Source organism: Meriones unguiculatus, chromosome 10 (genome assembly GCF_030254825.1).
Source record: "Meriones unguiculatus strain TT.TT164.6M chromosome 10, Bangor_MerUng_6.1, whole genome shotgun sequence".
Classification (NCBI taxonomy): domain Eukaryota; kingdom Metazoa; phylum Chordata; class Mammalia; order Rodentia; family Muridae; genus Meriones; species Meriones unguiculatus.
The window spans coordinates 42,071,713-42,098,187 of NC_083358.1; the positions used below are offsets into that span (position 1 = coordinate 42,071,713).

The window sequence follows — 26,475 nt, forward strand, 5'->3', positions numbered from 1 at the left end:
TTTCCTCTTCATTGCTTCATGTTTGTCCCCTACTGAAACTTTTCAACATTTGGTCAAAAAGGATGACCTTCCCCAATAGAGGGGACAAGTCTTTGTCCAAGGGTATGGAATAGCTGCGATCTCCTGCTAGAACTTCCAAGTAAGTTCTCAAAACCAGATAACGAATCTATATCCTAGTAAAGAATTTAGACCCACATTTAAGAACAGCATTCATGTCATAAACCATATCTGTCTACAAAATAAGCATAGTGGGGCCTCAAATAAGACAGGAAGGTTCTCCAGGTTATGAATCAAGGAAAACATCACAGATGGAGCATTTTGAATGGTAGAAGGAGCACCTGATATTTTCATCAGACTCCTGAGAGCTTTCAGGCTAAATTTTGGAAGTCCTTGGCATGACAGTGAAGGCCCTTCCACAGCTCGGCCAGGAAGAATGACAAGAAAGCATATTATCTCGATTGACAGACTTATGGTCAATGAGCATTTGTTTACTAGTTCAGGTTTTAACAGACCACAAATGTTTTACTATCGGAAAACTAGTTGGAAGGCAAGCTGTATATTTTGGTACGTCGTAGAAGCACAGAAATCATTCGCGCTAAAGCAAATGAGAATCGGCTGACAATCACCAAGTGATGGCACGCAGCCAGACTGCTTTATGCCAATCAAACCTTTGGTGTTAGTTAATTTTAAAGCTGTCAAGTGAGACAATGTAACACATGATCCGGTGGAACAGGGTGGCTTTGATTTATCTGAATGCCCCAAACCAATTTTAAAGGGGCGCTATTTGGGGAATGTGTAAAGAGAATTGTCCTTTCCTTCGATGTGAGAGGCGTGGCTACGCCTTTAAAAACTCGTCTGCATATATATGTATATGTGAGTATTTATGAATGAAATTGCTTCCCATACGCAGAGATGCTGAGGGGGGAGTTAAGGAGATGAAATGAACTGGTGAACGTGTTGATAAAATCACACTGGGGGTGTGATACGCGGTTTGGGAACCTCACACCCACCCACGTGCTGTTTTTCACCAGGGCCCCGGAGCACCACTCCAGGGGGATTCCAGGCCGGCTTCTTCCCCTCAGGCCTCAGCCGCACCGCGGTTCCTCACGATCGCCGCCCGGAGCTCTCCTCCTCTCGGCGGGCGCCCGCGTCACCGACCGGCGTCAGCAGAAGAGCCCACCTGCCGCCCACCGGCGCCCACCGCCCCGCCCGCCTCCGGGGCGGGCCCGTCGGCGACGTCACGGCGCTGCGCCGGGTCAGAGTTCAGCCCCGCCCTCCTCCCCGTGCCGTCTCCTCCGCCTGCGCCGCCGCCGCTCGTGGTCCGGGTCGCGCTCCTTCCGCTCCGCCGCCTGCTCGCGAGTGCTGCCCGGCAGGCCGCCATGGCGAACGTGGCCGACACGAAGCTGTACGACATCCTGGGCGTCCCTCCCGGCGCCAGCGAGAACGAGCTGAAGAAGGTACTGGAGCGAGCCGGCGGGCGGGCGGGGCGAGGGCGCGGGGCCTGCGCGGTCGCGGCGGCCTGAGCCGGGCGGAGGCGCGGCGGCGGCGGCGGCGCCGGCGGCGGCGCCGGCGGCTCGGCTGACCTTGGGCCTCCGCCCGCCGGCCCTGCGCAGACGCGGCCCGCCAGCTCGTCGCCCCCGGGCCACCCGGAAAAACAGGTCGGACCGCGGTCCCTGCGCCGCGCGGCCGGGGAGGCGCTGACCGCCGGCGCCGGTGTGGGGCCGCGGGCCGCAGTCGCCGGCGCCGAAGCTCCTCCCTCGCCCGGCAGCCCGAGCAGCGTGGGTCTGTTTGGAGGCATTGTTCTGTGGGCACCTCTAAATGCCCCGTGGCCGCTTCAGGGATGACTCCTGTGTCCCAGCCTAACACCTGAGTGTACGCTCCACCAAAAATAAGACGTCTCATTGTTGTCCTTTGTAGTGGTACAGAATCATCTCGGGACTTCAGAGCTCTTAGGGCATTAATAAAGTCCCACAGCATCTCCTCTGGCTGTCGGTGTCCAATCTGAATTTGTAAACTGAGAAAAATGAGAATGTCCCGTAAGCAGTGGGACCGGTGAAGTCCAAAGGAAAAAGACTTCCTGTTACCCTACCGGAAATGGTAGGCTGTGTTATATAATTCATGAGTCTGAACACTTACATGGTGCATGCCCAAATCACTTAATTGAGAGTATGTAGCTTCACTTCCATCTAGGATCCCCGTCAACCAGTCGTGAGCTAATGAAACATCGGGGTTTTTTTCCTGTTAGAGGGTAGGTAGGAGCCAGCATGGGCAGTAGAAATATCCTTTGCTTAATTTATAGTAGTCCTTGAGTTTCTGTAAAGCGTAGTCACTTAATCGGGAATTTGTTTGGTTATTGTGGTTTTCTTGGTTGCTGGCCATCAAAGACATTTGATAACAGTAAAAGTAATAATAATGTTTCAGCGACCTTTTCTTTGTAGTTTTGTTTTATTTGTATTTTTCATCTTTTTTTCGACAATAATTTTGGGTACATTATTAGCATGTAGGCAATATTTAGATGAAAAATGTCAAAGAGTTCTGATGAGTAAGTGACATTTTTGGGAGGCTGTAACGGTAGAATATTGTTTCCAGAAAAGTGAATTTCTTAAATTTTTGGCTGTGTATAACTTTTTTCCAAAATCTTTTTTGAAGGCATACAGAAAGTTAGCCAAAGAATACCATCCTGATAAGAATCCAAATGCTGGAGACAAAGTAAGTTATTTGAAGTTTTATTTTTGGGGTTTTAGTTTTAAACTGAAGTTTAAAATCACCTTCCCAGAAACAAGGAATGTTGTAGGAAAACCAATTATGTCTACAGAGTGAATTTTTTGTTACTATTTTAACTTACTTGAAAATGCCATAATGAAACCTAATGCTTGTAATAATTTTAAAAAATAAGAAAAATGATAGCTATTGTGATAGCTCACTTGATTGATGATGGAAGGAAAGTTGTGCTTCGACCTCTCCATACATGCTCCCACACTCACATTATAGAGACACGGTAATGATGATGGTGTCTTTCAGAGGATTGTTTTAGTTTTACAGTGAGAATGCTAAGATTTTGAGCAATAGGTGGTAAAGAGGAACTCAAAGGTAACTTGAAGCTGTTTTTTAGGATTAAGTAGCTTCTGGGTTTCTTAAGTCTTTCTCACATTCTTCCACTTAAAAACCCAATTGTTTTCATTTTTACTTTTTCCTTATAGTTTAAAGAAATAAGCTTTGCCTATGAAGTACTGTCAAATCCAGAGAAGCGGGAGCTGTATGACAGATATGGAGAACAAGGTCTACGGGAAGGTAGCGGTGGAGGTAGTGGTATGGATGATATCTTCTCACATATTTTTGGTGGAGGATTGTTTGGCTTCATGGGCAATCAGAGTCGAAGTCGAAATGGCAGAAGAAGAGGCGAAGACATGATGCATCCACTGAAGTGAGTCTCTTTAAAAAGTGCTTCTCCAAATGGTGAGATGCAGAATGTAGTTATAGAACATTTTGTTCTTTGTTTTAAAATTTTTACTGTGTTCTCATTAAGTGACTAAATAAATTAATTGAATTTATTGTGCTTCAGATCTTAAAGGATATAGGGGTGCTCTAGAAATGTAGGTCAGTTGATAAGTGCTTACCTCACATGTCACACGTGCGTGATTCTAGATTTGATCCTGGGCACTGCATACCTATAATTACAGCACTGGGAAGGTGGAGACAAAGGATCACAAGTTCAAGGTCATATACACTCAGCTGAATAGCTAGGTCAGTCTGGTTTACCTGTAAGCCTGTCTGAAAACAACCAAGATCCCAAAAAATAGTTGGTGTTTACTGATATCTTTTTCACGTGTTTGTTATATGATAGAAAATTTCAAGTGTGAAGGTTATATGCTTTGAAGTATTTAAGTCCAGGCTTAAAAATAATGGTTGTTTGCTTAGATTACTTAACATGGTAAAGTCCCTCAATCTCATTACTTGATCCTCAGTGTTAACTCCCCTAAATTGGTTTCCGTGGTGCTTACTGGCTTCTAGCCTGGTATAACCTGCCAACAAACGAATGTTGTGGACCTCGATTTTTGGCTAAGACTCCACAATTCTACAATCTGAAAATAACCATTTCACTTTATTTTGTAAATTATTTTCATTAATAATGGTTTTATGAGAGAGAGAGAGTGTGTGTGTGTTGTGTGTTAGGACAAAGTTTCATGAAACCAAGGCTGATTATGAATTCCTTGTATCCAGCTTCCACCCCAGAAGTGCTAGGATTACTGTGTTGCATGATCATGTTCTCAGTTGTTTATTTAAAGTGTTTTAGTTATGGCTTTTGATGTTGTTATGGGGAGGACAAGTGCCACAGTGCACACATGAAGATCAGGGGACAAATTGTGGAATTGATTGAGTTGGTTCTTCTACCATGTGGGTTTCAGGGATGAACTCGTGCAGGTTTGGTGGTAATATAAGAGTTTTGCCTGCATGTATGTATGCACCCCACACAAGTGACTGGTGCCCTGGGACGTAAGAGGGTGTCAGATCCCCTAGAACTAGAGTGACAGATGATTGTGAGCAGCCATGTGGGCGAAACCAAAACTGGGTCCACTGCAAGAATGAGTTCTCAGCCCACCATATTTAGCTTTTTATACAAGTGCTGGGGATTGAACCTGGATACGAATGCTTGTGCTACAAGCATATTTACCAACTGATGTGTCTTCAGGAACACCCCCCACCCCACCGCCTTTTTAATTTAGAACTGCAGCTTGTTAGCTGGCCTGCAACACAGAATGATCCTCCTCCTTCCTTCCTGGATGCTAAGATTGCAGGTGTGCACCATTGTACTTGCCAACTAACATTCTTTTGATTGGCTCTATAATTCCATTTCATAAACTTGGCTTTTATGTGATGGACAGGGGGGTTACAGTAAATATTGTTGCTGTACATGTCTTTGTGTGTAGTTTTATCACTCTTTGGCAGATTCCCGGCCAAGCATCCATGGCTTTATTTATTTTTGAGATAGTCTCTCACTGTAACCAAGCCTGACCTTGACTTCGTAGCAACCCATCCTGCTTCAGCTTCTCAAGTGTTGGGATTACAGGTGTGAGGCTCTGTTCCCTGATTTGACATCCATGTTTTGAAGCTGATAAAATCTAATAGCTTTATAGAGGAATTTTGCCAGTTTAAGGCTCACTGGAGAGTGTGAATATTGTCAGATCATTACTTACATTTTCCTTTTCTGGTCTTGTAAGACTTAAGACGGTAAATTAATATTTTGGATGTGGTGGTATGTTGTTGGTAATTTTTGATCTATAAGTGGTTTTTAAGATTTTTATTTTGAATATGTGTGTTCAAATTTTTATTTTGCATATGGAAGTCAGAGGACAACTTGTGGGGTTTGTTCTCTTTCCCTATGATTGAACTTAGGTTACCAACAAGTGCCTTTATCTGCTGAGCTATCTTGTTCACCTGTGTTACTTTTATACTGTCTGCAATATATGAAAGTTTAAGCTTCAGAGTAACAATTTGGTGAGGTTGAGCACCACAGAATACTATATGTGCCTTGGAGAATGACTGAATTATCTGTTTCTTTACCAGAATTCAAGGGTTTTAAAGTAGTAAGGAAGGCTTAAAGTCTGTGTGTACATAGATCAGTGACACAGCACCTGCTTAGCATGTATAAGGTCAGGTTTACCCTCAGCTCTACGGGGGAAAAGATTTCAAAACACAAAAGTAGCCAGGTGTCATGGCTCATGGCTTCAGTCTTAGCACTTGAGACAAAGGGGTAAGATCTCTTGAGTTTGAGGCCAGTCTGGTCAACACAGCCAGAACTATATAGTGTCTCAACCAAAACAAAAATCCAGAACAATCAAAAATAAACAAGATTATTATTAAATCTGTCATGTAAATGGATAGTATTGGTGAATAATTTTTAGAATTTTTTGATACCTTTTCTTATGCTTTCTCCTCCAGATGAACCTCTCTTTCTTTCTAACAAATCTCCCCTAATTTCCTGTCATTTCTTCCCTTGGCCCTTTTTATTTAATTACAGTTCCCTGCATGAACATGGGTGATGGGTTATTTACTTGAGCAAGGTCGACTTACCGTTTGCTGCATCACTGAGAGTGAGTCCCTTCTCTCAAGCAGCCATTAACTACAGCTCCTCATGGAGGGCTCGGGCTGTTTTGTTTTTTGAGATTAGTCTGGAAATTGATCTTTTAATTGACCTATGCTATATATGAATAAAATTGTTGTGTTTGATCGTTTATGTATATACATAAACACACATGTATATATAGTTTGTATGTTTATGTGAGACTGGATTTTTCTATTTAACCTTGTCTGGCCTCAAAGTTGCTATATAGAAAAGGCTGACTTTGGACTTTGGCGATCTCCCTGTCTCAGTATTAAGATGATAACGTGTGCAATGTATATATCTGTACACCATGAGTAGGGAGTGCCCCTGGATGCCAGGTATTGAGTTGTCTGGAATTGGAGTTACAGACAGTTGTTTGACATCCATGTTTGGAATTGAAGCCAGGTTCTCTGCAGGAACTGCTGAGGCATCTTTCTAGCCTCCATGTATATTTTTAATAAGCCTTTTTTTTTTTTCTGTACCACTTTTTTGGAGTATTATGGATATATATAAACTACTGTATTCTTTGGTGTATACAGATTATTTTGGTTCTTTTTATTTAGTCTTTTGAGTTGGATATTTTGAAGATATATTAAAATTTTTTCGGGGCCACCATGCTGACATTCCTTACAAACACCAAGGTACCCCACAGCTCCATGTCAGGGCTTCCTCTCGGAGCTCACCCTGTAGCAAGCCCAGACCAGATCTGTATCAACTACTACAACATGAACTTGCCTGGCCAGGTCTAGAATGTTGTCATCTCTATTTGAGAGCTGGCCCTGCACTGCCATCCTTGGAGCCTTGCTGCACACAGTATTCTGTGCTTATTCACCTGTAGTGATGCTCACCTCCTAACCAGGAGAAAGAAATGGTTTAAAGGGAAAAAAGAGAGTTGTTCAGATATACAGTAGCATGATTTGGCAAACAGGATAAACATCAGAAATAGGAGAAGACAAGGAACAGGACAGGAGCCTTCCACAGAGGACCTCTGAAAAACCAGGGTATCGAAGGAGATACTGAGACTTATAGCTAAACTTTGGGAAGGTTGCTGGAATTTTTGTGGAAGAAGAGGGAGATAGACCTGGAAGGGACAGGAACTCCACAAGGAGAACAACAGAGCCAAAATACCTGGGCCCAGGGGGTCCTACAGAGACTGATATTCCAACCAAGGACCATGCATGGAGAGGAAGGAAGCCCATTGGCTGCTCAGTTTTCAAGTGGGTTCCCTAGGAAGGGGTACAGGGCCTGTCTCTGACATGAACTCAGTGGAAGGCTCTTTGATCACCTCCCCCTGTGGCATGCAGCTTTGCCAGGCCACAAAGGAAGACCATGCAGCCAGTCCTAATAAGACCTGATAGGCTAGGGTCAGATAGAAGGGGAGGAGGTCCTCCCCTATCATGGGACTAGGGAAAGGGCATAGGAGAAGAGAGAGGATGGATGGGACTGGGAGGAGACGAGGGAGGGGGCTGCAGCAGGGATACAAAGTGAATAAATTGTAATAAATATATAAATAAAATTTAAAAAATGAAAAGTTGTTCAGATATACAGTATAATGTTTGATAGGGTCTTTAAAAACTGAAATGGTTGAAAGTTTCCCCATTGAAACTATGTTCTTTTCTCTTCCGGCAACAGTATGTGGCTTTTTAAACATACAACTAGGTGCCTCTTAGTTTTTTTTATTTTTTAATTTATTTTATATGTATGACTATCTACATACATGTACCTGCACCACCTGTGCGCCTTGTGCCTGCGGAGGTAAGCAGAGAGTCAGATTCCTTGGAACTAGAGATACAGACAGTTGTAATCTTCAATGTGGGTGTTGGGAATTGAACCCAGGTCCTCTGGAAGAGCAGCCAGTGCTCTTAACTACTGAGCCATCTCTCCAAGCACCTAAGTGCCTATCTTAAGCTATAATACACATTTGTAATTTGATCATCCATAGTGTGTGCCTTGCTTCCCTATAAAGCTCTGACTCCAGAATCAGTGCTTGCATGACCTTGGTCAAGTTAGTTAGCTTTTCTGTGCTTAGTTTTATCACATAAAATTGGGTAATAATTGCAGTTAGTAGCTAGGGATTTAGCTTAGTTGCTGGAGTGCTTGTCTGATACAGAGGAATCTCTGGGTTCTCACTATGCACATAAAATGGGCAAGATGATATATGCCTGTAATCCTAGCACTTGAAAAGTAGAGGTGGAGACGGAAAGATCCATAAATTCAGGGTCATTTTTGTCTGCGTTTTGAATTTGAAGCCATTGTGAACCACAAAATCCTGTCTTTAGGGTGTTGCTGATGATTTGGAGTCATCAGTGCATAAATTGCAGTAAGTTGTTGGTTCAAGAATTAATTTTTTCTGGGTGGGGTGACACACACCTTTAATTGCAGCACTCAGGAGACAGAGGCAAACAGATCTCTTGAGTTTGAGACCAGCCTGGTCTACAGTGTAAGTTCCAGAACAGCCAGGGCTACACAGAGAAACCCTGTCTCACAGAAAGAAAGAAGGATTAATTTTTGTAATTTTGTATGTGTGTACCTGAGAAAGCCAGAGGCATTGGATTCCCTAGAACTGTAGTTATAGATGGTTCCAATGTGGCTGCTGGGAACCAAACTTTTGTCTTCTAAAGAGCAGTATTGTCCATATTGATAGTTATTTTTGAGTTCTTTGTTACAAATAGTCACAGTGAAATTTGCCCTGTAAGCTATATTTTAATAATATTGGCACAGTTTGGTTGAACCTGGTTCTTTTCTCTGCAGAGTATCTTTAGAAGACCTGTACAATGGCAAGACAACCAAACTACAACTTAGCAAGAATGTGCTCTGTAGTGCATGCAGTGGGTAAGTGTGTCGTTGCTTACGCAGTATCTGTCACTTTTTGAGTGGCATGCTCAAAATCTTTATCAGGTAAAATAGTTTCTTGATTTAAAGCTTAATAGGAGCCAAGCATTTTCTGATACCTCTAAAGATCAATTTAGTTACTCCTGGGAAGTGAAAAGCACAATTCGTATTTTTTAATGACTGTAATGGTTTGTAGACAAAAGTGTGATTTATGCTTTTGCTTTAGCCAAGGTGGAAAGTCTGGAGCTGTTCAGAAATGTAGTGCTTGTCGGGGTCGAGGTGTGCGTATTATGATCAGACAGCTGGCTCCGGGAATGGTGCAGCAGATGCAGTCTGTGTGCTCCGATTGCAATGGAGAAGGTAAATGCACCAGTATTTTCTTTGCCTTTTTTTTTTTTAAATATGTTGGGAATGGAGAAACCATTTACAGTTTTTTTTTTTTTTTTAATAAGCTTATATTCATCTTATTTACAAAATGAAGATCCATTAGAAGATTAAATATTATACCGTTACTGTTTGGGCCTCGTATCTCTAACCTATGCTGACTTTGAATTGTATATTCAAGGATGATTTGCAGTTCCTAATCTGCCTTACCTTTGAAGTGCTGAGATGCTGCCAACGGAGCTAGAAATTAGTCTTTATAACTTACCTAGACCTGGGGGTATTCTGAAAAGTCCTAATTAAGTTCGAAATCTGTTTTTAATAGTTTGGTTTTTAAATGAAGTTGCTTTAATCAAGGGAAGGAGAGATGTGGCTAGTGTAACTGAGAAATTGTTTTAATTAGATTAACTTAGGTGGTAGAGCTTTGCCTCCCTCACCGACACTGGCGAGTAACCCCAAGTCCTTGAGTGTGCTTGGCAAGTAGTGAACTATACCCACCAGCCCTTATTCTGATCAGTTACCACTGCCTATGCCTACCCTGCCCTGATGTAGGCATTAAACTAGGATTCTTACTGCTGAGCCACGCCCCCATCCTTTGTTTAATGGTTATTAGTATAGTTGTAGAGCTCCCTTTTGCAAATTGTTCTTGTAAGTGCTGAGGTCATTTTTTAAGAAGGTATATATTGGGCTGAGGTGACAAGGTAGTTCCTATAGTGCCTGCCTTATAGCATTAGGGCCTAGCCATGAGTGTAGTCCTAGAACTCCATGTTAAGAAAAGCCAGTAGTATACACGTAACAACCCCTATGCTAAGGAGAGAAGTTGATCCCAGGTGCACACTGGCCAGCCAGCCAGCCTAACCTACTAACCTCTAGGTTAGTGAAAGTTTCTGTTGTAAAAAGTGGGACGGAAGATAGCTGAGGAATGACACCTGAGCTTGCCTCCCTTCCCGGCTTCATGTTGTATTCTGCTGAGGTGTCTCTGTATTTTACCTTGTTAAAATTGCTCACTTCACTATCAAAGAACCAAATCAGCTGAACTCTTAACAGTTGAGTTGAACAAGGTGTAAATCCCCTATGCACTGTAGGAAGCAGGGGCAGGAGGATAGTGAATTTCAGGTCTGCCCAAGCAACATAGTAGCACCTCTTTTTAAAAACAAGGGCACTGGTGTCAGTTATTAGAAAACCTTGCTATTTTCTTTACACTGTTATAAACATCTGGACTTGTAAATCATCATACTATAAGCAAATATCACACGAGAATATCTGCAAAAGAAAAACTGTTACTTTAAACTTGATAAAGAGTTGTTCGGGGCCAGCTAAACACTCAGACATCTCTAGTTGGTTTTGAGAATTAATAGTCAAACTACCTAAAAGCAGGATTGGGGGTATGAGGAAAGTTCAGTGGTAGAACCTGTGTTTTCCCTCGACCTGGGTCTGATCCCTAGCTAATATCTGAGCAAGGTTTAGTCTTTGAAATAAACTGAGGTACCAACTGTACAGTTTAGTAACTGGCCGTCAAGAGTATTTGAAGATTGAATATAGATGAGTTCTTAGGCTAAGGCATCCCTACTGAAAAGAAAAATTAACATTTTCCTTGGACTGTCTCTGTCCAGTGGTAATCTATTTGAAGTTAGAGCTGAAGACCTTTGCAGAAGTGTTGCTAGAATCTGCAGCGTCTGACTTGAGAAACTAAGGAAGTGTCAAGATATGTTATACTCTAATCATGGGTTGCTGGGCCCTTTGGGTGACCTTTAGTAAGATAGGAGTTTCTTCATTCATGGGAACTTCAACCAGTGCTGCCCAAATTGTATCTTTTTGAATTAAGGCATTGTTAAGACTCAGCTTAATATTGGAGTACTCTTTGTTACTGGAAGCTTGAATGACCTCTCTTTGCAGGAGAGGTCATTAATGAAAAAGACCGCTGTAAAAAATGTGAAGGGAAGAAGGTGATTAAAGAAGTCAAGATTCTTGAAGTTCATGTAGACAAAGGCATGAAACATGGGCAGAGAATTACGTTCACTGGGGAAGCAGACCAGGCCCCAGGAGTGGAACCTGGAGATATTGTTCTTTTGCTTCAGGAAAAAGAACATGAGGTAATTTCCTATTGATTTATTCACTTTTTTTTTCCTTTTTGTTTTATTCCGAATTGATCTTACCTGTGAGAAACAGGATAGATCTGTTTGGATGCCTTGAGTGAAAGTGAACACAAAGTTGTTAAGGTGTGACTGGGTTGACTTTTAGCTCACAATGAGCTTGGCTTACTTACAGAAAGTGACTTATGTAAATGAAACTGCTAAGACAGGTATAGTAAAAAGAACCATCAATGTTAGTCTTTGCCTTGTTCTTTCTATGTAGATCACCATACCCTTAAAGAATCCTGTTGTCTCTGCACCTCATTTTCCCTTCTGTGAAATAAAGGCATTTGACTGTATAGTGTTAGACAGCATAATTTCGCTATAGAGCTCCTTGGATGCACTGTGAGTGGGTACAATCTTCACTCCTTGAAGCACCACTCTTGATTAATCTTAATATACTTACTGGATAGATAGCCAGCTAAGTTTTGTAAGTTCAGGAGTTTGTTTGTTTGTTTTTATAGTCTGTTTTACTGTGATGTGAGCAAGGGGCTTATTTTTGTCACAGTATGTATTAGAGGATAACTTTGTGGCACTTCTTACACAGTGGGTACTGGGGTTTAGCCTCAAGTTATCAGTCTTTTGTGGCAAGCAATTTTTCTCTCTGAGCTGTATTACTGGCCCAAGTTTCAGAGATTTAAAACTTATTTCAGTTTCTAATTGAATGTGTTACATCTGTTATATTCAAGGCAAAATGAACTTATCTGGCAGTGAGGTCCATTGTGTCTTGTTTTGATCATACCACTGAACATGTTTCTTAATTCATTCCCTTACCCCCCCCCTTTTTTTTTCTGTCTTATACCCTAGGCTGACCTCAAACTTGTCATCCTTCTTTTTCTGCCTTATTCCACCATGCTTGACTCACCTATAATTTTTAATGTCTTAGTGGCACATGCCTATAATCCCAGGACTTAGGAGGCTGAGGCTGGAAAACAATTTTGAGGTCATCCAGGGCTAAATAGGAAGACTCTTCCTCAAACAAAAGTAACGGCCTATATGTAGTGTCTTGTCAACTTCTGTCCTTAAGGAGTGTATCTGGGACTGTTTATAGAAAGAATCGTTCAGGAGGTTCATGTGAAAAAGCATTTGACACAGAGTTGTGTTTTGTACTTGCTGAGGTTTATTCAAGAGAGCTTTAAAAGGTTGCATTTACTCTTTATTTACTTATTTTACATAGCCTTGATTCTAGACTACTGGCCACGTCAAGTCTGCTTTAAAACCTCATTCTTAAATGCTTTCCAGGGGCTGGAGAGATGGCTCAGTGGTTAAGAGCACTTGCTTTCCTTGCAAAGAACCCTGGTTCAGTTCCCAGCACCCACAGGGTGGCTCAGAACCTCTTGTAACTCCTATTTCCAGAGGATCAGATGCTCTTTTCTTTGTGGGCACCTGCATACATGAGTTGCCTATGCATACACAGAGGCACACACAATAAATTAATGTTATTAGGATTTTCTAGAGGAACAGAACTTACAGAGTAAATATGTGTGTCTGTTATATGTATTATTATAAAGGAGGTTTATTAGAATGGGTTACAGGCTGTGGTCCAGCTAGTCCAACAATTATGGTCTACCAGCAGAAAGTCCAAGAGTCTAGTAATTAGTTGTTTAGTCCATGAGGCTGGATGTCTCAGCTGGTCTTCAGTGTACGCTAAAATCCTGAAGAAATAGGCTGAAATGCCAGTGAAGGAATTGATAGTGAGGGTGAGAGCAAAGAGAGAGAGCAAGCTTTCTTTTTCCGTGTCCTTTAATAGGTGTTTAGCAGAAGGTGTAGTCCAGATTAAAGATGGATCTTCCTACCTCAAAAGATCTGAACTAAAGGTATATCTTTCTCTCTCAGAAATCTGTATAAGTGGGTCTTCCCACTTCAAATTATTAAATTAGTGTAAAAAAAAAATCTCTCACTGGCATGCCCAGCCATTTGGGATTTAACTAGGTGTAGTCAAGTTGACAACCAGCAATAATCATCACAATTAACATAAAAGATAATTGCTAGGTAAAATTCAATAATCTCAGATTATTTGATGGGTAAAGAGAAGAACTAGGTCTTCAGGGCTTGCTCTTCATGGCCTTCAAAGACAGTCCAGTCCAGCTTGATTACAGAGCCATTCCATGTCTTAGGCTTTACCTTTGTATGCTCTTACAACCTCATGCTGGCTTCCAAGGCAGGGCTGAATCTCTGGTAATTATTGTCGCCCCCCCCCCCCCAAAAAAAAAAAAAACAACCTTGGTCCATTCATTCATTTGGTATTTTCCCAAGGAAGAATGTGGCTTTTTTTTTTTTTTTTTTTTTTAATAAATCACTTCAAAATTGCAATAGAGAACAAGGTCATACTGAAAAGCACATTTTAGAATTTGACTTATTTTCACAAAAGTGCTCTCTGGACTGTTCCTTCTGATATATTTGTCAGATCTTATGAAGAAGGATGTATTATTGGGTATTTTGCCTTTTCTTCAGTACTACATATTTGAGATGGCTGGAAAATGAGAATAGTTTCTAGAATTCTGCTTTAAGGTCTTTCTGGTTTTGTTTGTTTGTTTGTTGCTTTGTTTGGTTTTTTTTTTTTGGCTTTTCAAGACAGGATTTTACTATATAGCCTTGGCTGTCCTGAAACACTTGACTCAAAAATCTGCCTGCCTCTGCCTTCCAAGTGCTGGGATTAAAGTGCCTTAAGGTCAGTCTTAAAGGATAAAATATTAATTACTATTTTTGATGAAGCCTGGGTTTTGTAGGGATTAGAAAATGCTCTGTCTCTGAGCCACATCTCCAAGTCCTGAATTTTGTTATTTGAAGATTTTTCCTTGGTGGGAGTTTTGATTGCTTCCCATTTATTCTATATTAGTGTGCACAACACCTACAAGGCAAGAGGTGGAAAGCTAGAGAGGTTAGCCACATCATTGAAAGGCAGTAAAGTATAGATTAAACAACAGTGCTTTATGGTACAGGTATCACTATGATATTCTGAGTGTTGTTCCAGTATTTGAGATTAGACTTGTGGACAGCAGTAGGATTGCATGGAGTTGCCAACTAACTGCTAATGGATTGCCTAGGCTAGAAAGTAGTGAAGAGTACACATTAGAGTGCCAGTTCTGGTTTTATTGTGACCAGGGCACTAAAAGTGAGCCAAGGGTGAGGTTTAGACAGCTTGGTTAACTTACCTCACTTGGAAGGGAAAAAAAAAAAAACAACCGCAAACCTACTATAGTTTGAACTAGAACATAGGACTTCGTTATATGCTCAAGAAAAGCAATACGTTGTTTTGGACATTTTACCCTGCACTCCAAATACTTATCTGAAGAAATTGAGACCATAGTCAGGTTTCAAGGTGTAGTGGCCAGAACTGTGTAACTGGTACAAGTTTTGGGGGCATTAAGTCATGTGCATTCGTCCTGCTGTGCTGCTCTTCTGTGAGTGCTGGTGTCTGTGCAGCACAGGCACAGGATTTTGGTTGTTCCTTCTCAATAACTGCTTCAAAAATTATTGAAACTTAAGAAAATTTTACTATGTGGTGCTTCATTAGTCTTGCCACAAGTTCTCTGACAACAATAGAGAGAGAAAGGAAAAGTTAGGGATTTATCTGTTTAAATGTTAGCATTAAATTTTTAAGTTGCTACCTCCCCCAAATGATGTTATTTTTTAACGTAGTTCCTCTTGTATTGAACACTTCAGTACAAGAACATGGTGTCACTTCTAGCTCCTTCTGTAGCATTCACAAAAGTGTTTGGTAAAAATTGTTCTTGGAATATTCGTGTCCTGAAACATTGGCGTTTTGTAGTACATTTTTCAACAGCATTGAAGCATGCTGCTTTTTAAAAGTCTGATGATCCTGTTACAAGGGACCCTTAATAAATGTGTGTAACTAATATATATTCTTTGATTCTCATACTTGCAAACCTGAGCATCACATTCGAATTCCTCAGAGGGCTTACTAAATCTACTGAGTTGCTGGGTCAAATATGTGTATTTCTGACACGCTCCCTGGTACTGTTGAAGGTGATGTTCTAAAGCCATGCTTAGGAGAATTTACTTTATGAGTGAATTTAGGAGTATCATTTAGAAAAAGACAAACTTGTCAGATGTCTTATGAACCAGCCAAAATAGTCTTCAGAGATATTCCTGGGTTTTGCATCTCAGATTTGTGGAATCAGTAAGAGAGAGCACTAACTGAGTAAAAGGGGAAGAACATTTCTGTTCTTTGCCAAAATAGAAGTGTGGAGGGAACTTGCAAGTCAACTTCTTAGCCCCTCGGAGGACTAGGTATTAATAAAGAAATGGGAGACAGTGCTGGAGGGCTGGCTCAGTGGATAAGCACACTGGATGAACTAACATGAGGACCTGAGTTCAGATTCCAGCACCCACTTAAAATGTTGGCATGGCCACATGTGTCTCTCTAACATGTGGATAACAGAGATAGTATTGTGGGTTTTCATGGCCACCATCCTTGCTCTAGGTACAGTGAGAACGATAGATCAGGACATCCGAAGTCTTCCTCTGCCTTCTCAATTCCTTTCTGTGCACACACATCTGTATATACCACACTCACAGAAGAAAACCCATCTGAAGAAACGGGAAGCTGATAAATGGAATATTCATGTGTTTTAAAGAGATGAGCAGAGATTTCCGAGAAATTTAGGTGTTCACTTTTTTACTTTTTAAAAAAAAAATATTTATTTTTATGTACATTTGGTGTTTGGAATACATATATGGCTGTGAGGGAGTTGCATCCACTGAAATTTGAGTTGCAGCCCAGACAGTTGTGAGCTGCCATGTGGGTGCAGAAAATTGAACCAGGGTCCTCTAGAAGAGCAGCCAGTGCTCTTAACCACTGAGCCATCTCCCAGCCCAGTGTTAATTCTTTTTGTGGTTCTTTCTAACGGTGGTTGTGTTTCTTCTTTTGGCATTGTAGGGTCAGTTAGCATACAAATGGGATTAAAATGAAATTAAAGAAGATCTGGTAGTCACTTTGGAGACTGTCTTTGGTCCAGCCAGTTTTTGTTAGCCTATAGACATCAAAAATTAGCTTGGGGTTTAAATAAAAAAAAAAAAAAAAAAAAAACTAGGCTGACTCAGGATAACCAAGACAGTTTTAGTTTATTTTGTTTTTTGTTATTAGTTTGTTTTGGGTTTTTTTTTTTTTTTTTTTTTTTTTTTTTTTGATTTTGAGACAGGATTTCTCTGTGTGTTTGCCCTGGCTGTCCTGGAACTCACTATGTAGATCAGTCTGGCCTTGAGCTCAGAGATCCTTCTGCCTTTGTCCCCCAGATAAAGGTGTGTGCCACCCACCATTCCTGGCTCCAGCACACTTTCCATTGAACAAATTTAAGTGACCTTTTCATTACAGTTAGTTTTATTTCAACTTAATTTCAAGTTTTAAGTATAGATTTGGCAAGTTCTAAGTAAAAAATACAAATTGAGTATTTTAAAATTGATCCCCCCCCCCCCCCGCCCAGACATCAAGCTCAGGACATTCTTAGCATTTACTCCACCTTTACGATGTTGATGCAGAAACACAGCTCTCACCTTCAAGAGCACAAGAGTTTATTTTGGACCTGAATGATTAACCATATCCTGCAACATGAATTTGGGTTACAGCAAAATCCGTGTTCCAGTAGGGAAGCAGTAACGGAACAAGTGAGGGCACTTTCTAAATACATCAGTGGAAAGTAGGCAGTTTCAGAAGGGCCTGGAGAGATGGCTCAGTGGTTAAGAGCACTGGCTGCTCTTCCAGAGGTCCTGAGTTCAATTCCCAGCAACCACATGGTGGCTCACAACTATCTGTAATGAGAGATGGTGCTGTCTTCTGGCATGCAGGTGTACATGCAGACAGAATACTGTATAGTAATAAATCCTAAGAAAAAAGAAAAAAAAATCATACTAGCTAGAGAGATAGCTCAGCTTTTAAGATACTGACTGTTTTTCCAGAGGACCTAGGTTCAATTTTCAGCACCCACATGACAGCTCATAACTGTTTTTAAAAGTTCCAGTGGATCCAACTCCCTCATATTGACATACATGTAGGCCAAACACCAATGTCATGTATTTTTTATATACATAAGAAAAGAAGAAGCCTGCTCTTTGATCACTTCACCCTGAGGGGGGAACAGCCTTACCAGGCCACAGAGGAAGAAAATGCAACCACTCCTGATGAGACCTGATAGACTAGAATCAGAAGGAAGGGGAGGAGGACCTCCCCCATCAGTGGACTTGGGGAGGAACATGGGTGGAGAAGAAGGAGGGAGGGTGGAGTGTGGGATTGGAAGGGAGAAGGGAAGGAGCTACAGGGGGGGATACAAAGTGAATAAACTATAATTAGTACAAAAATAAAAAGAAAAGAAGAAAATACAAAAATCTCAGCTATAGTCCTCAGATGTTTATCTGATGACTCTTGGCCTTGGGTTGGTAGAAACTACAGTTTTGTTGATACATTTCAAAGGTTTTATCTGTTAAGTCACAGGATGTGAGAGCTGACACAGTGGTGGGCAAAGTGGCTAGTTGGGAGGACTAATGATAGCCCAAGATAAATTACTATCATCAGGCTCTGCACTTGCAGTGTTCCGGTTTTATCACCCTCACAGAAGGCTTCAGTTTGAAGCTGTTTCTTTCTGGAAACTTTTATTCACACTAATATGCAGTGTATAAGCTTTTACACTTATAAGATTGAATAAGCTAACTTTTTAGCATTTGCTTTGTAATTTACATTAATCACATTTGAATGTTTTACGTTTTCTTGGATTTTTGTTTGTTTTTGAGGCAGGTTTCTCTCCATAACAGCCTGGCTGTTCTGGAATTCACTCTGTAAACCAGGCTGGCCTGTCTCTGAGTGCTGGGATTATAGGCATATACCACCATGCTGCCTGGCTCAGTTTTGTTGTTTTGTTTTGAATTTATGGTAATGTGTGTTCTCTCTGCTTGTATGTACGTGTACCACATGCATGCCTGGTGCCCACTGAAGGTCAGAAGAGGGCCTTGGATATTCTATAACTGGAATTATGGATAGCAGTGAGCCAGCATGTGGGTGCTGGGAGCCAAACTCTGCAAGAGTAGCAAGTACTTTTAATAGCTGATTATTTCTCCAGCCCCAAGTTTGAGTTTTAAGCGAAATAAAACTTCTTTGTACATGTGTGAAGTGCAAAATTGAGCCCTTCACTTTCCTGGCTGCACCTTATTAGTCACACTTGTTTGTGTGTGGTTTTTTTTTTTTTTTTTTTTTTTAATACTTCTGGAATTCTTCTTGCCTCATTGGGATCATATAATAGAAGTTTCTGACATACTCCATGAGAATAACTAGCTTTGCTGATAAAAAAGCTTGGAAATTAGGGACAGTGGCACTTTGGCTCTTGCAGTGAATGGTAGAATTAAGATTTCAAAATTGAGGAAGGTCCAATAGGATGGTATGTGTTCATAACTTTAAAAATGTTTTTTGTGTGCTTTGTTGATAGGTGTTCCAGAGAGATGGGAATGATTTGCATATGACATATAAGATAGGACTTGTTGAAGCTTTATGTGGATTTCAGTTCACATTTAAGCATCTTGATGCTCGTCAGATTGTGGTGAAATACCCCCCTGGCAAAGTAATTGAACCAGGTAAATGATTTCATCTGATCCAGGTTGTCCATCTATTGTTAAAATTTGTATTTGTAGGGAGTAACAAAGGAACAGTATTGAATATCTTTCTTGGCTAAAATTCTTATCTGATTTCTTTTTTTTTTTAATGCTAGGATGTGTTCGTGTTGTTCGAGGTGAAGGAATGCCACAGTACCGTAATCCTTTTGAAAAGGGTGATCTTTACATAAAGTTTGATGTGCAGTTTCCTGAAAACAACTGGATCAACCCAGACAAGCTTTCTGTAAGCTGTTTTTTTTTTTTTGTTTTTTTTTTTTTTTTTAACATTCCTTAAGCAGCTAACTTTGTGGCTCTCCCTTTGGCTTCTACTCATTTTCTCCTTGCTTCCTTTTGTGTTTCTTTTCTCTTTGTTTTGTTTTATTATAGGGTCTCTGCTTACGCCTCAGGCTGGCCTAGAACTCCGGGCAATGCCTCAGCCTTTTGATTGCCTGGGTTGTAGGTCTGACCAACCATGTCCAACGCTTGAGACAGAGTCTCCATGCTGGCCTTTAATTTTTAATGTTTGTGTGGTTGATTTTTGTTGTTGTTGTTCTGAAGATGATGGCTGATAAAAATGTTTATGGGGCAAAGCAAGGATTGATTATAAGTGGCTGGAGGATGGGTTACGGTCTTTGAACTCTGGAGAGCAGATCCCTCAGCCAGCATTCTATTTAGAAGTACAGTGGAACGTTTCTGCAGTGAAGTTTTCTAGTGTTTAAATACAGTTATTTATTTTGTACAAGTGTCAGCTACATAGTGAGAAGACCCTGTCTGAACAGTATTTGAGTGTATCTGTGTGTGTATACACATCTCCTCTTTTGTTTCATGAAGGAATTAGAAGATCTCCTGCCATCTAGACCAGAAGTTCCTAATGTAATTGGAGAGACAGAAGAAGTGGAGCTTCAGGAATTTGATAGCACTCGAGGCTCTGGAGGTGGTCAGAGGCGTGAAGCCTATAATGATAGTTCTGATGAAGAAAGCAGCAGCCATCATGGACCTGGAGTGCAGTGTGCCCATCAGTAAACTGCAGGCAACTGCACAGGTGGATTTTCTTTCCACATTTGCCCAGATTTGCCAGCTGCTGGAGTACCTGAAGAGTCCAGATGAACTGACGGACATCTGTTGATCTATGTGTAACTTCTAAAATTGGTATAGTATCCACAGAGTGTGTAATTTAAACTAACCACGAAGCTTTACATCTTCATTTCGACTGTTCTGTAGCAGAGTAAAGCACTTGAAATAAGACTCCCTTTCACATGTGGGTTATAAGTTTCAGTCCTGGTATCTGCTTGATTTTTATCAGTTTTGTGTAGACTTTATGTTTCATATTTTAAACTCAAATCCAGCATTGTAAAGTTTGTACAATTTGTCCTGAAGCTTTGTGTTTGGCTGCACCTGCATAAGCTGCTACAAATAGAATAAAGAATTCATAGCCTGTATCTATCATTTAGATGCATGGAAAAAATGGGCTTTGCACACAATGGGTTTGAAGCTGACTGGGAACAATGGAAAAATTACATTAGCCATGGTTGTAAAGTTTTTTGGCTTTTTTTTAAAACCATTTTGTGAAAGGTTTCTGAAACTTGATAATAAAAAGCAGTTGGTGTAAATTATTCTGTGTCACATTTTTAGAAAGAAGAACATATTTTGAACTGTAAAAAAGTATTCTTTACACTGAGGAATGAGTCTTTGGTTCTGGTTTTTAAACAGCCTTTAAAAATCCATTGGCCTGAGGCTTTTGCCTTAAGTATCCGCCCATTTCATAGTTTCAAAACACTAAGGTTGGTTGAAACGGGCTTTCTTTTCTTCAGTTGATGCTCTGTAGCATCAAGAACATCCAAGTTGTCTAACTCCTAAGTTACCCTGAACATTAGGACAAGCCCAGGCCTCTGTTAGCTTCTTGTACCCCACTTGTTGAAAATAAAATAATAGATCAATAGTAAAACTATGTTTACACAGACCTGTTAAAATACTGTTTTAATGAAATGTTATGAAAAGCTGCTCTGTCTAATTAAGTTGAATATCTGAATTTGGGGAAGCATTGACTGATATTCTATGACTCTTAGGCTAGCAAAGGTTTGCAAAGTGGCTGAACCAGCAGTGCAGGAGGGTTCAGGTTGATCCATGACCTGATCAGCATTTCACTTTGATTACAACTGTCCTGATGGGATGAAAGATATGTTTGCATCTTCTGATGATTACTCTTTCATTCCTGCAGTATTTTTAAAACATGTCCAATTGAGGCCCAAGTGATACCAGGTACATACATTTTACATTTGTCAAAGGAACGACAGGACAAAAATGGAAATGCAGATTTTTCAATGTAGTATACCATCTCTTGAGTCTAATAGCACTTGAATTCATTTCTAGAGCTATTAGAACCTCGATGGAAAAAAAAAATGTCCCAAAACTAATCAAGACCTGTGAGGGTTAAATTACTGCCCTATCTACTCTACCTCCATTGTACAAAAATATTTTGCAACAAGCCTGGGCGAGATTCAACGGCATAATAGTTTTGTATTTGAGGCTATTTCCCCAGAACACTTTAAGCCTAAGCAATGCAGTGATAATATTACCTTTGTAACCTTTCCAATAAAGGTTTATAAAACAATTGTGCAGCAGTCTTCAGTTCTTCTGCCTAGAATGTTTGTGCGAGCTTGCGTGGGTGTGTGCGTGGTGCTGGGGACTGAACTCAGGCCCTTGGATATGCCAAGCAGCTGGTTTCCCAGCTGAGTAATCTCCAGCTGCACAGGGATTTTTTTTGACCAGAGGAAAAAAAAATGTAAACAGGAAACCTCTGACCTATAAGTGCTTCTAACTGAATCACTTTATAGCATTCATACCATAAAGTTTATCTTTAAGAAAATGCCCATTTCAGTGTTTTCCCATATATTTTTGTGTAGCACTCACTAGTCTGTTAATTATAGAATTTTTCGTCATTCCAAAAAAAAAAAAAAGCGGGCAGAGGCTGGTCTACAAAGTGAGTTCCAATACAGCCGCAGCTACTGAGAAACGCTGTCTAGAAACACAAAACCCCTAATTAATCTCATTTCATTCTCCAACCTTTTATGCAGTCCCTAATTCTGTTTAGATATTACAGTGAAATACGTTTTTGAGTTTTAGTCTTATCCATCATACAGAATTATTTTTTTTAACCAAGTTTTCAGTATATGCCAATGCCACAGGTCTTATTCACTTCCTAGTGGACATTTAGAATATGTTATTTTAACTGCAGCCATGAACACAGGCCAGTTTTGCATGTATTAAATTCATTTAGATGCTTACCCAGGAGTGGAATTGGTTCATGGTAACTAACCATCTGAGGACTTGCCAAACAAAATGGCTTTACCTTCGTACCCTATCAGCAGCACAGGGATGGTTTTCATTTGGCCCACATCCTTGGCAACATATAACTTTTTGATTACTGCCATCTCGGATATAAAGCAGTTTTAATTTGTTACCCTGATGATTAATAAAAGTTCATGAATCCTCTCGTGCTTAGTTGGCTATTTATGTATCCGAAGTGTTTTCCCTTCTGCCCTTTTTCATGTTTCAGAATGCCTTACAGCTACCTGCATGGGCAAGTGTTGGCTCTGATAGTTGTGACTTAATCTTTTTTTGGATAGCTTTAGCCACTTTTGAGGAATATTTGTTTTGAGACAGGGTTTTGCTATTGTATCCTAGGCTGCCCTTGCATTCAGGGCAGTCCTCCTTGGCCTTTCATGTGCTGAGATTAAAGGTGTGCAGCATTGACTCCTGGCCCTGGCTCCAGTTTTCAGCAATGACTTCTGAAGTGTTTACTTGGGCAGCACGTTCCCCTACTCGCTTTGGTTAGATTGTCCTATAGGTTTGTACTATAGTTAGCTCGTGGATTGCTCTAGCCAGGAGGGTGGGCCTTGTGCATAGCTGCTCTTTAGCTCTCCACTCTAGTCCTGTATGTTGGGCAGCTCATGTCTCAACAGGTAAGAATTTTGTTGAAAACTAAAATTCGACAAAATCTAATGCAAGCCAGATACGGACACACCCTATAATTCCAGCACTCAGGGAAGCAGAGACAAGCGGATCTGAGTTCAAGGCGGCCTGGTCTACAGAGAGTCCAGAACAGCCAGAGCCACACAGAGAAGCTCTATCTGGAAAAAGAGCAAATTTAATACACAGTAAGATACTGGTTACTTAGATTCTTGGTGAAAGATGTAGACCAATTTGCAAAGGTAAGTAAGTACCTTTATTAGCGCAAAAATGGATCATCGATAGCCCCAGAACTGAGTAAGTTTGGATTTGGGTAAAATCGGGGGGCCTGTCTGTCTGATTAACCTTGCCCTGCTGCATCTTTGTGCTTCTCTATGTGAAAGAACTCACCTTCCTGTTTTGGTTTCTACGGCGCCTTTGGGAAGTAGGACTCAGTGTACCTTGGGATTTGTGAAGTGATAAAATTGTGATGCGTTCTACAAAAGGGAACTTGATTAGAGGAATGAGGTCCAAGCCTCTTCTCAGCTGCTTCAGAAAAACTACTCTCAGTTCTGTGGTGGTCTCAGGATGCTGCTGCAACCCATCTGGTAGAAACAACACAGCCAACAGTAGAGAGATACTCTATCTAGAAATGATAGTGTCTCAATCTGATGAAACAATGGATCCCCAAAGAAACAGTGATTTCCCCAGGAATTTCATGCTGGGGGGAAGGAATTTGTGCCAGGTGGAGCTTGTTTCCAGGAAGGAGATTTCACACACTTCTACAACCTTGTCCTTTCCTGACAGGATGAGACAATGGGTCAGTGGTGGGCAGGACCACACCTTGACTGGAACTGCTTAGATGTGGATATCCTTGGCCCTCTATTTAAACTTCGGTTTTACTTGACCCTGAAGATGGACTTGAGGGGTTTGCTGAGTCCCATTTTTCACTGTGACCACATTAAATAAATCTTTCTGCTTTCCACTATTAATTTGACTCTCTTTATTGGCTTATTGAGGGCAGGTAGCCAGATCTGACTTGCACAGCTGTGACCACCAAGTTCAGTAATGCAGGGGTGCAGTTTTCTCACACGGAGGTCAGCAGCTTCCTTTCTTGGCACATCTTTAGGTGGGATATTTTGCAAGATTTAACGGTAGCAACTACCATCCATTGTCATCACCTTTGTGACAGTCGCAAGAAATTTCTTTTCAGCTTCGAAATTAGCAGCTGAGTACCTGCCTCCTCTAGTGCAGGTCCTCTCTCAAGTGCATGGCAGGTGAGTACCGTGTCTGCCTGCCATCTAACCAAAACTGAATCTCCCCATTGTGGTGGTGATTATTAAGGACAATCCTTAATAAGAAAGAAGCATGTTCCAAGGCAAGCCTGTCTGCGTGGGCAGTTCTGGAGGGATTAAGGAAAGAAACCAGTCCTCCAGAGCAGGCAGCACCCTGCGGCAGCTGGCCCAGATTTAAAGAGGCCAGAAGAAAACCAGTGTTGCTTGTCTGCCTGCCTTTGCCTTCTGCTAAGTGGGTGTGTCTATCCCATTGCTGACCTGCTTGCTACCATCCTTAAGTGACATCCTGCAGGCTTTCAGCACCAGACTGGAGCTGCTGCAGTATCCAGCCTGATGGACTGAGGGGCTACTGTGCTCTCTTCAGCATGCAGTTGGCCACTATTGGCCTCTTCAGCTCCTATCATGAAAGCCAGCAGAACAATTAGGCTCACACTATCGCTTCCTCTCTTGTAGAGAACCCTGATGGATACACTGTTCTCAGGCATTTTAGCTGTAGAATTACTTTTTTTTTTTAAGATTTATGTATTTCATGTATATGAGTGCTCTATATGCATGTACACCTGCATGCCAGAAGAGGGCACCATATCACATTATAGATGGTTGTGAGATACCATGTGGTTGCCAGGAATTGAACTTAATACTTCTAGAGCAGCAGCCAGTACTCTTAACCACTGAGCCATCCCTCCAGTCCCCAGAATTACTCTTTTTAACAACTCTGCATTCCAGGTGTGGCTTCATGTTTCCAGTCCCCAGTGTATACCATCCTGGCTTTCTCACTGTGCCAGGTGGAGCTTTCCTCCAAGGTAGGAAAGAGGACTAGCTCTTCCTTGTGTTTTTAAATTATTGTTTTATGTGTGTGGTTGTTTTTTTTTTTGTTTTGTTTTTTGTTTTGTTTTTTCCTGCTTATCTGTATTCTATGTCTGCTCCTGATGCCAGAAGAGAGTTGGTTTCCCTGGAACTGGAGTTATAGAGGGTTGTGAACCGACTGCAAACTTTCTAGGACTGGGCATGGAACTCAGTGGCAGAGCACTTGCCTTGCATGAGTAGGGCACTGGATTTGATCTGCAGACCCAAACACACAAAAATTCCTAGTGCATCACTGGCACAAAATAGAATTTAAATAAGTAACCGACAGGAGTGCTTCATACTCTTTTTGAAATAAATCTTAGATATGGAGGATCTGAAATACTGACTTGAAAACAAATTCTAGAAGAACAATATCATCCTTTAATAAAGGATTGAGAACAGAAAAAAAAATCCATGTTCCTTTTCTTCTTTTTCTTTTCTGTGATTGGCTTGGAACTCTAGAGGTATCCCATGCTGGCTTTGATAGGATTATAGCACTAGCTATAATCCTAGTGCTAGGATTATAGATTATAGGTGAGGCACAAATAGGTTTTTGCTGTGTTGCCCAGGTTGATTTTCAATGCCTGGATCCAAGTGATCCATGTCATCCTGAGCCCAGTCATCATGCCTTGCTCTCAAATATGTTTAAAATGAAGTGACCTTGCAGGGCTGGACACCAGCAATTCTTTTGTAACCTTTTTCTTTTAAACTATCAAAGCTCTTGTGCTGACATATTTGGCTTCTCAAACAAGTAACAATTATTTACATGTGTACTTAAGTACAATTTAAATACAGAAAGCTGTGATATAACTCATAATAGAACCAAACCTATAAAATGGGGATCTGTATTTAATGATGTCCACTTAACAGGACACATGAACATACTGGCTGCAGAATTTAACTCGGACAAAGATTGAAGTCATGGACGGTCCAGAAACTAATGGCCAAGTCCATATCACTGTTATTAAAAAACACTTCAACTCATACATACTCTCTTACAAGTAGAGTGAATTGTGTAGTGACCAAATATATAGACACTGCATTGTTGGTCTTATACTAAGACCTAAACAAACAAACAACAAAAACCTCCAGCTGTGAAAGCAACATAAATAAACAGATACTAAAATATCAGGCTGTATCTGCTAAGTCACACACCTGAAGAGGCTGATGTCAATCCATTATGATACTCAATTTGTACAATAAATTATGAGCTGGGGATTCATTCAGTCAAGGACAATGCTGTGTAGATAGCTGAGAAAATCTAGGTGTTTATTAATGAGATAGCCACCTAAAAGCCAAGTAGCAACTTTATTTGCCAATGCTGGTATCACCAGGAGTT

At 41.0% G+C, this 26,475-nt stretch overlaps 1 protein-coding gene across 2 annotated transcripts; it reads left to right on the forward strand.

The window, feature by feature from the left end:
* The first annotated feature begins 1,259 nt into the window (after window positions 1–1,259).
* On the forward strand, window positions 1,260–21,658 carry Dnaja2 (DnaJ heat shock protein family (Hsp40) member A2). 2 transcript variants are annotated; one of them, XM_021644691.2, is made up of 9 exons: window positions 1,260–1,457; window positions 2,650–2,709; window positions 3,201–3,424; window positions 8,855–8,935; window positions 9,162–9,295; window positions 11,213–11,409; window positions 18,885–19,029; window positions 19,164–19,291; window positions 19,879–21,658. In XM_021644691.2, exons 1-9 carry the CDS (start codon window positions 1,380–1,382, stop codon window positions 20,068–20,070), a joined length of 1,239 nt encoding a protein of 412 aa, XP_021500366.1. In that variant the 5' UTR covers window positions 1,260–1,379; the 3' UTR covers window positions 20,071–21,658. The 2 variants fall into 2 exon arrangements, with proteins under 2 accessions (XP_021500366.1, XP_060248288.1); XM_060392305.1 differs by lacking the exon at window positions 1,260–1,457 and adding an exon at window positions 1,916–2,097.
* The last annotated feature ends 4,817 nt before the right edge of the window (window positions 21,659–26,475 follow it).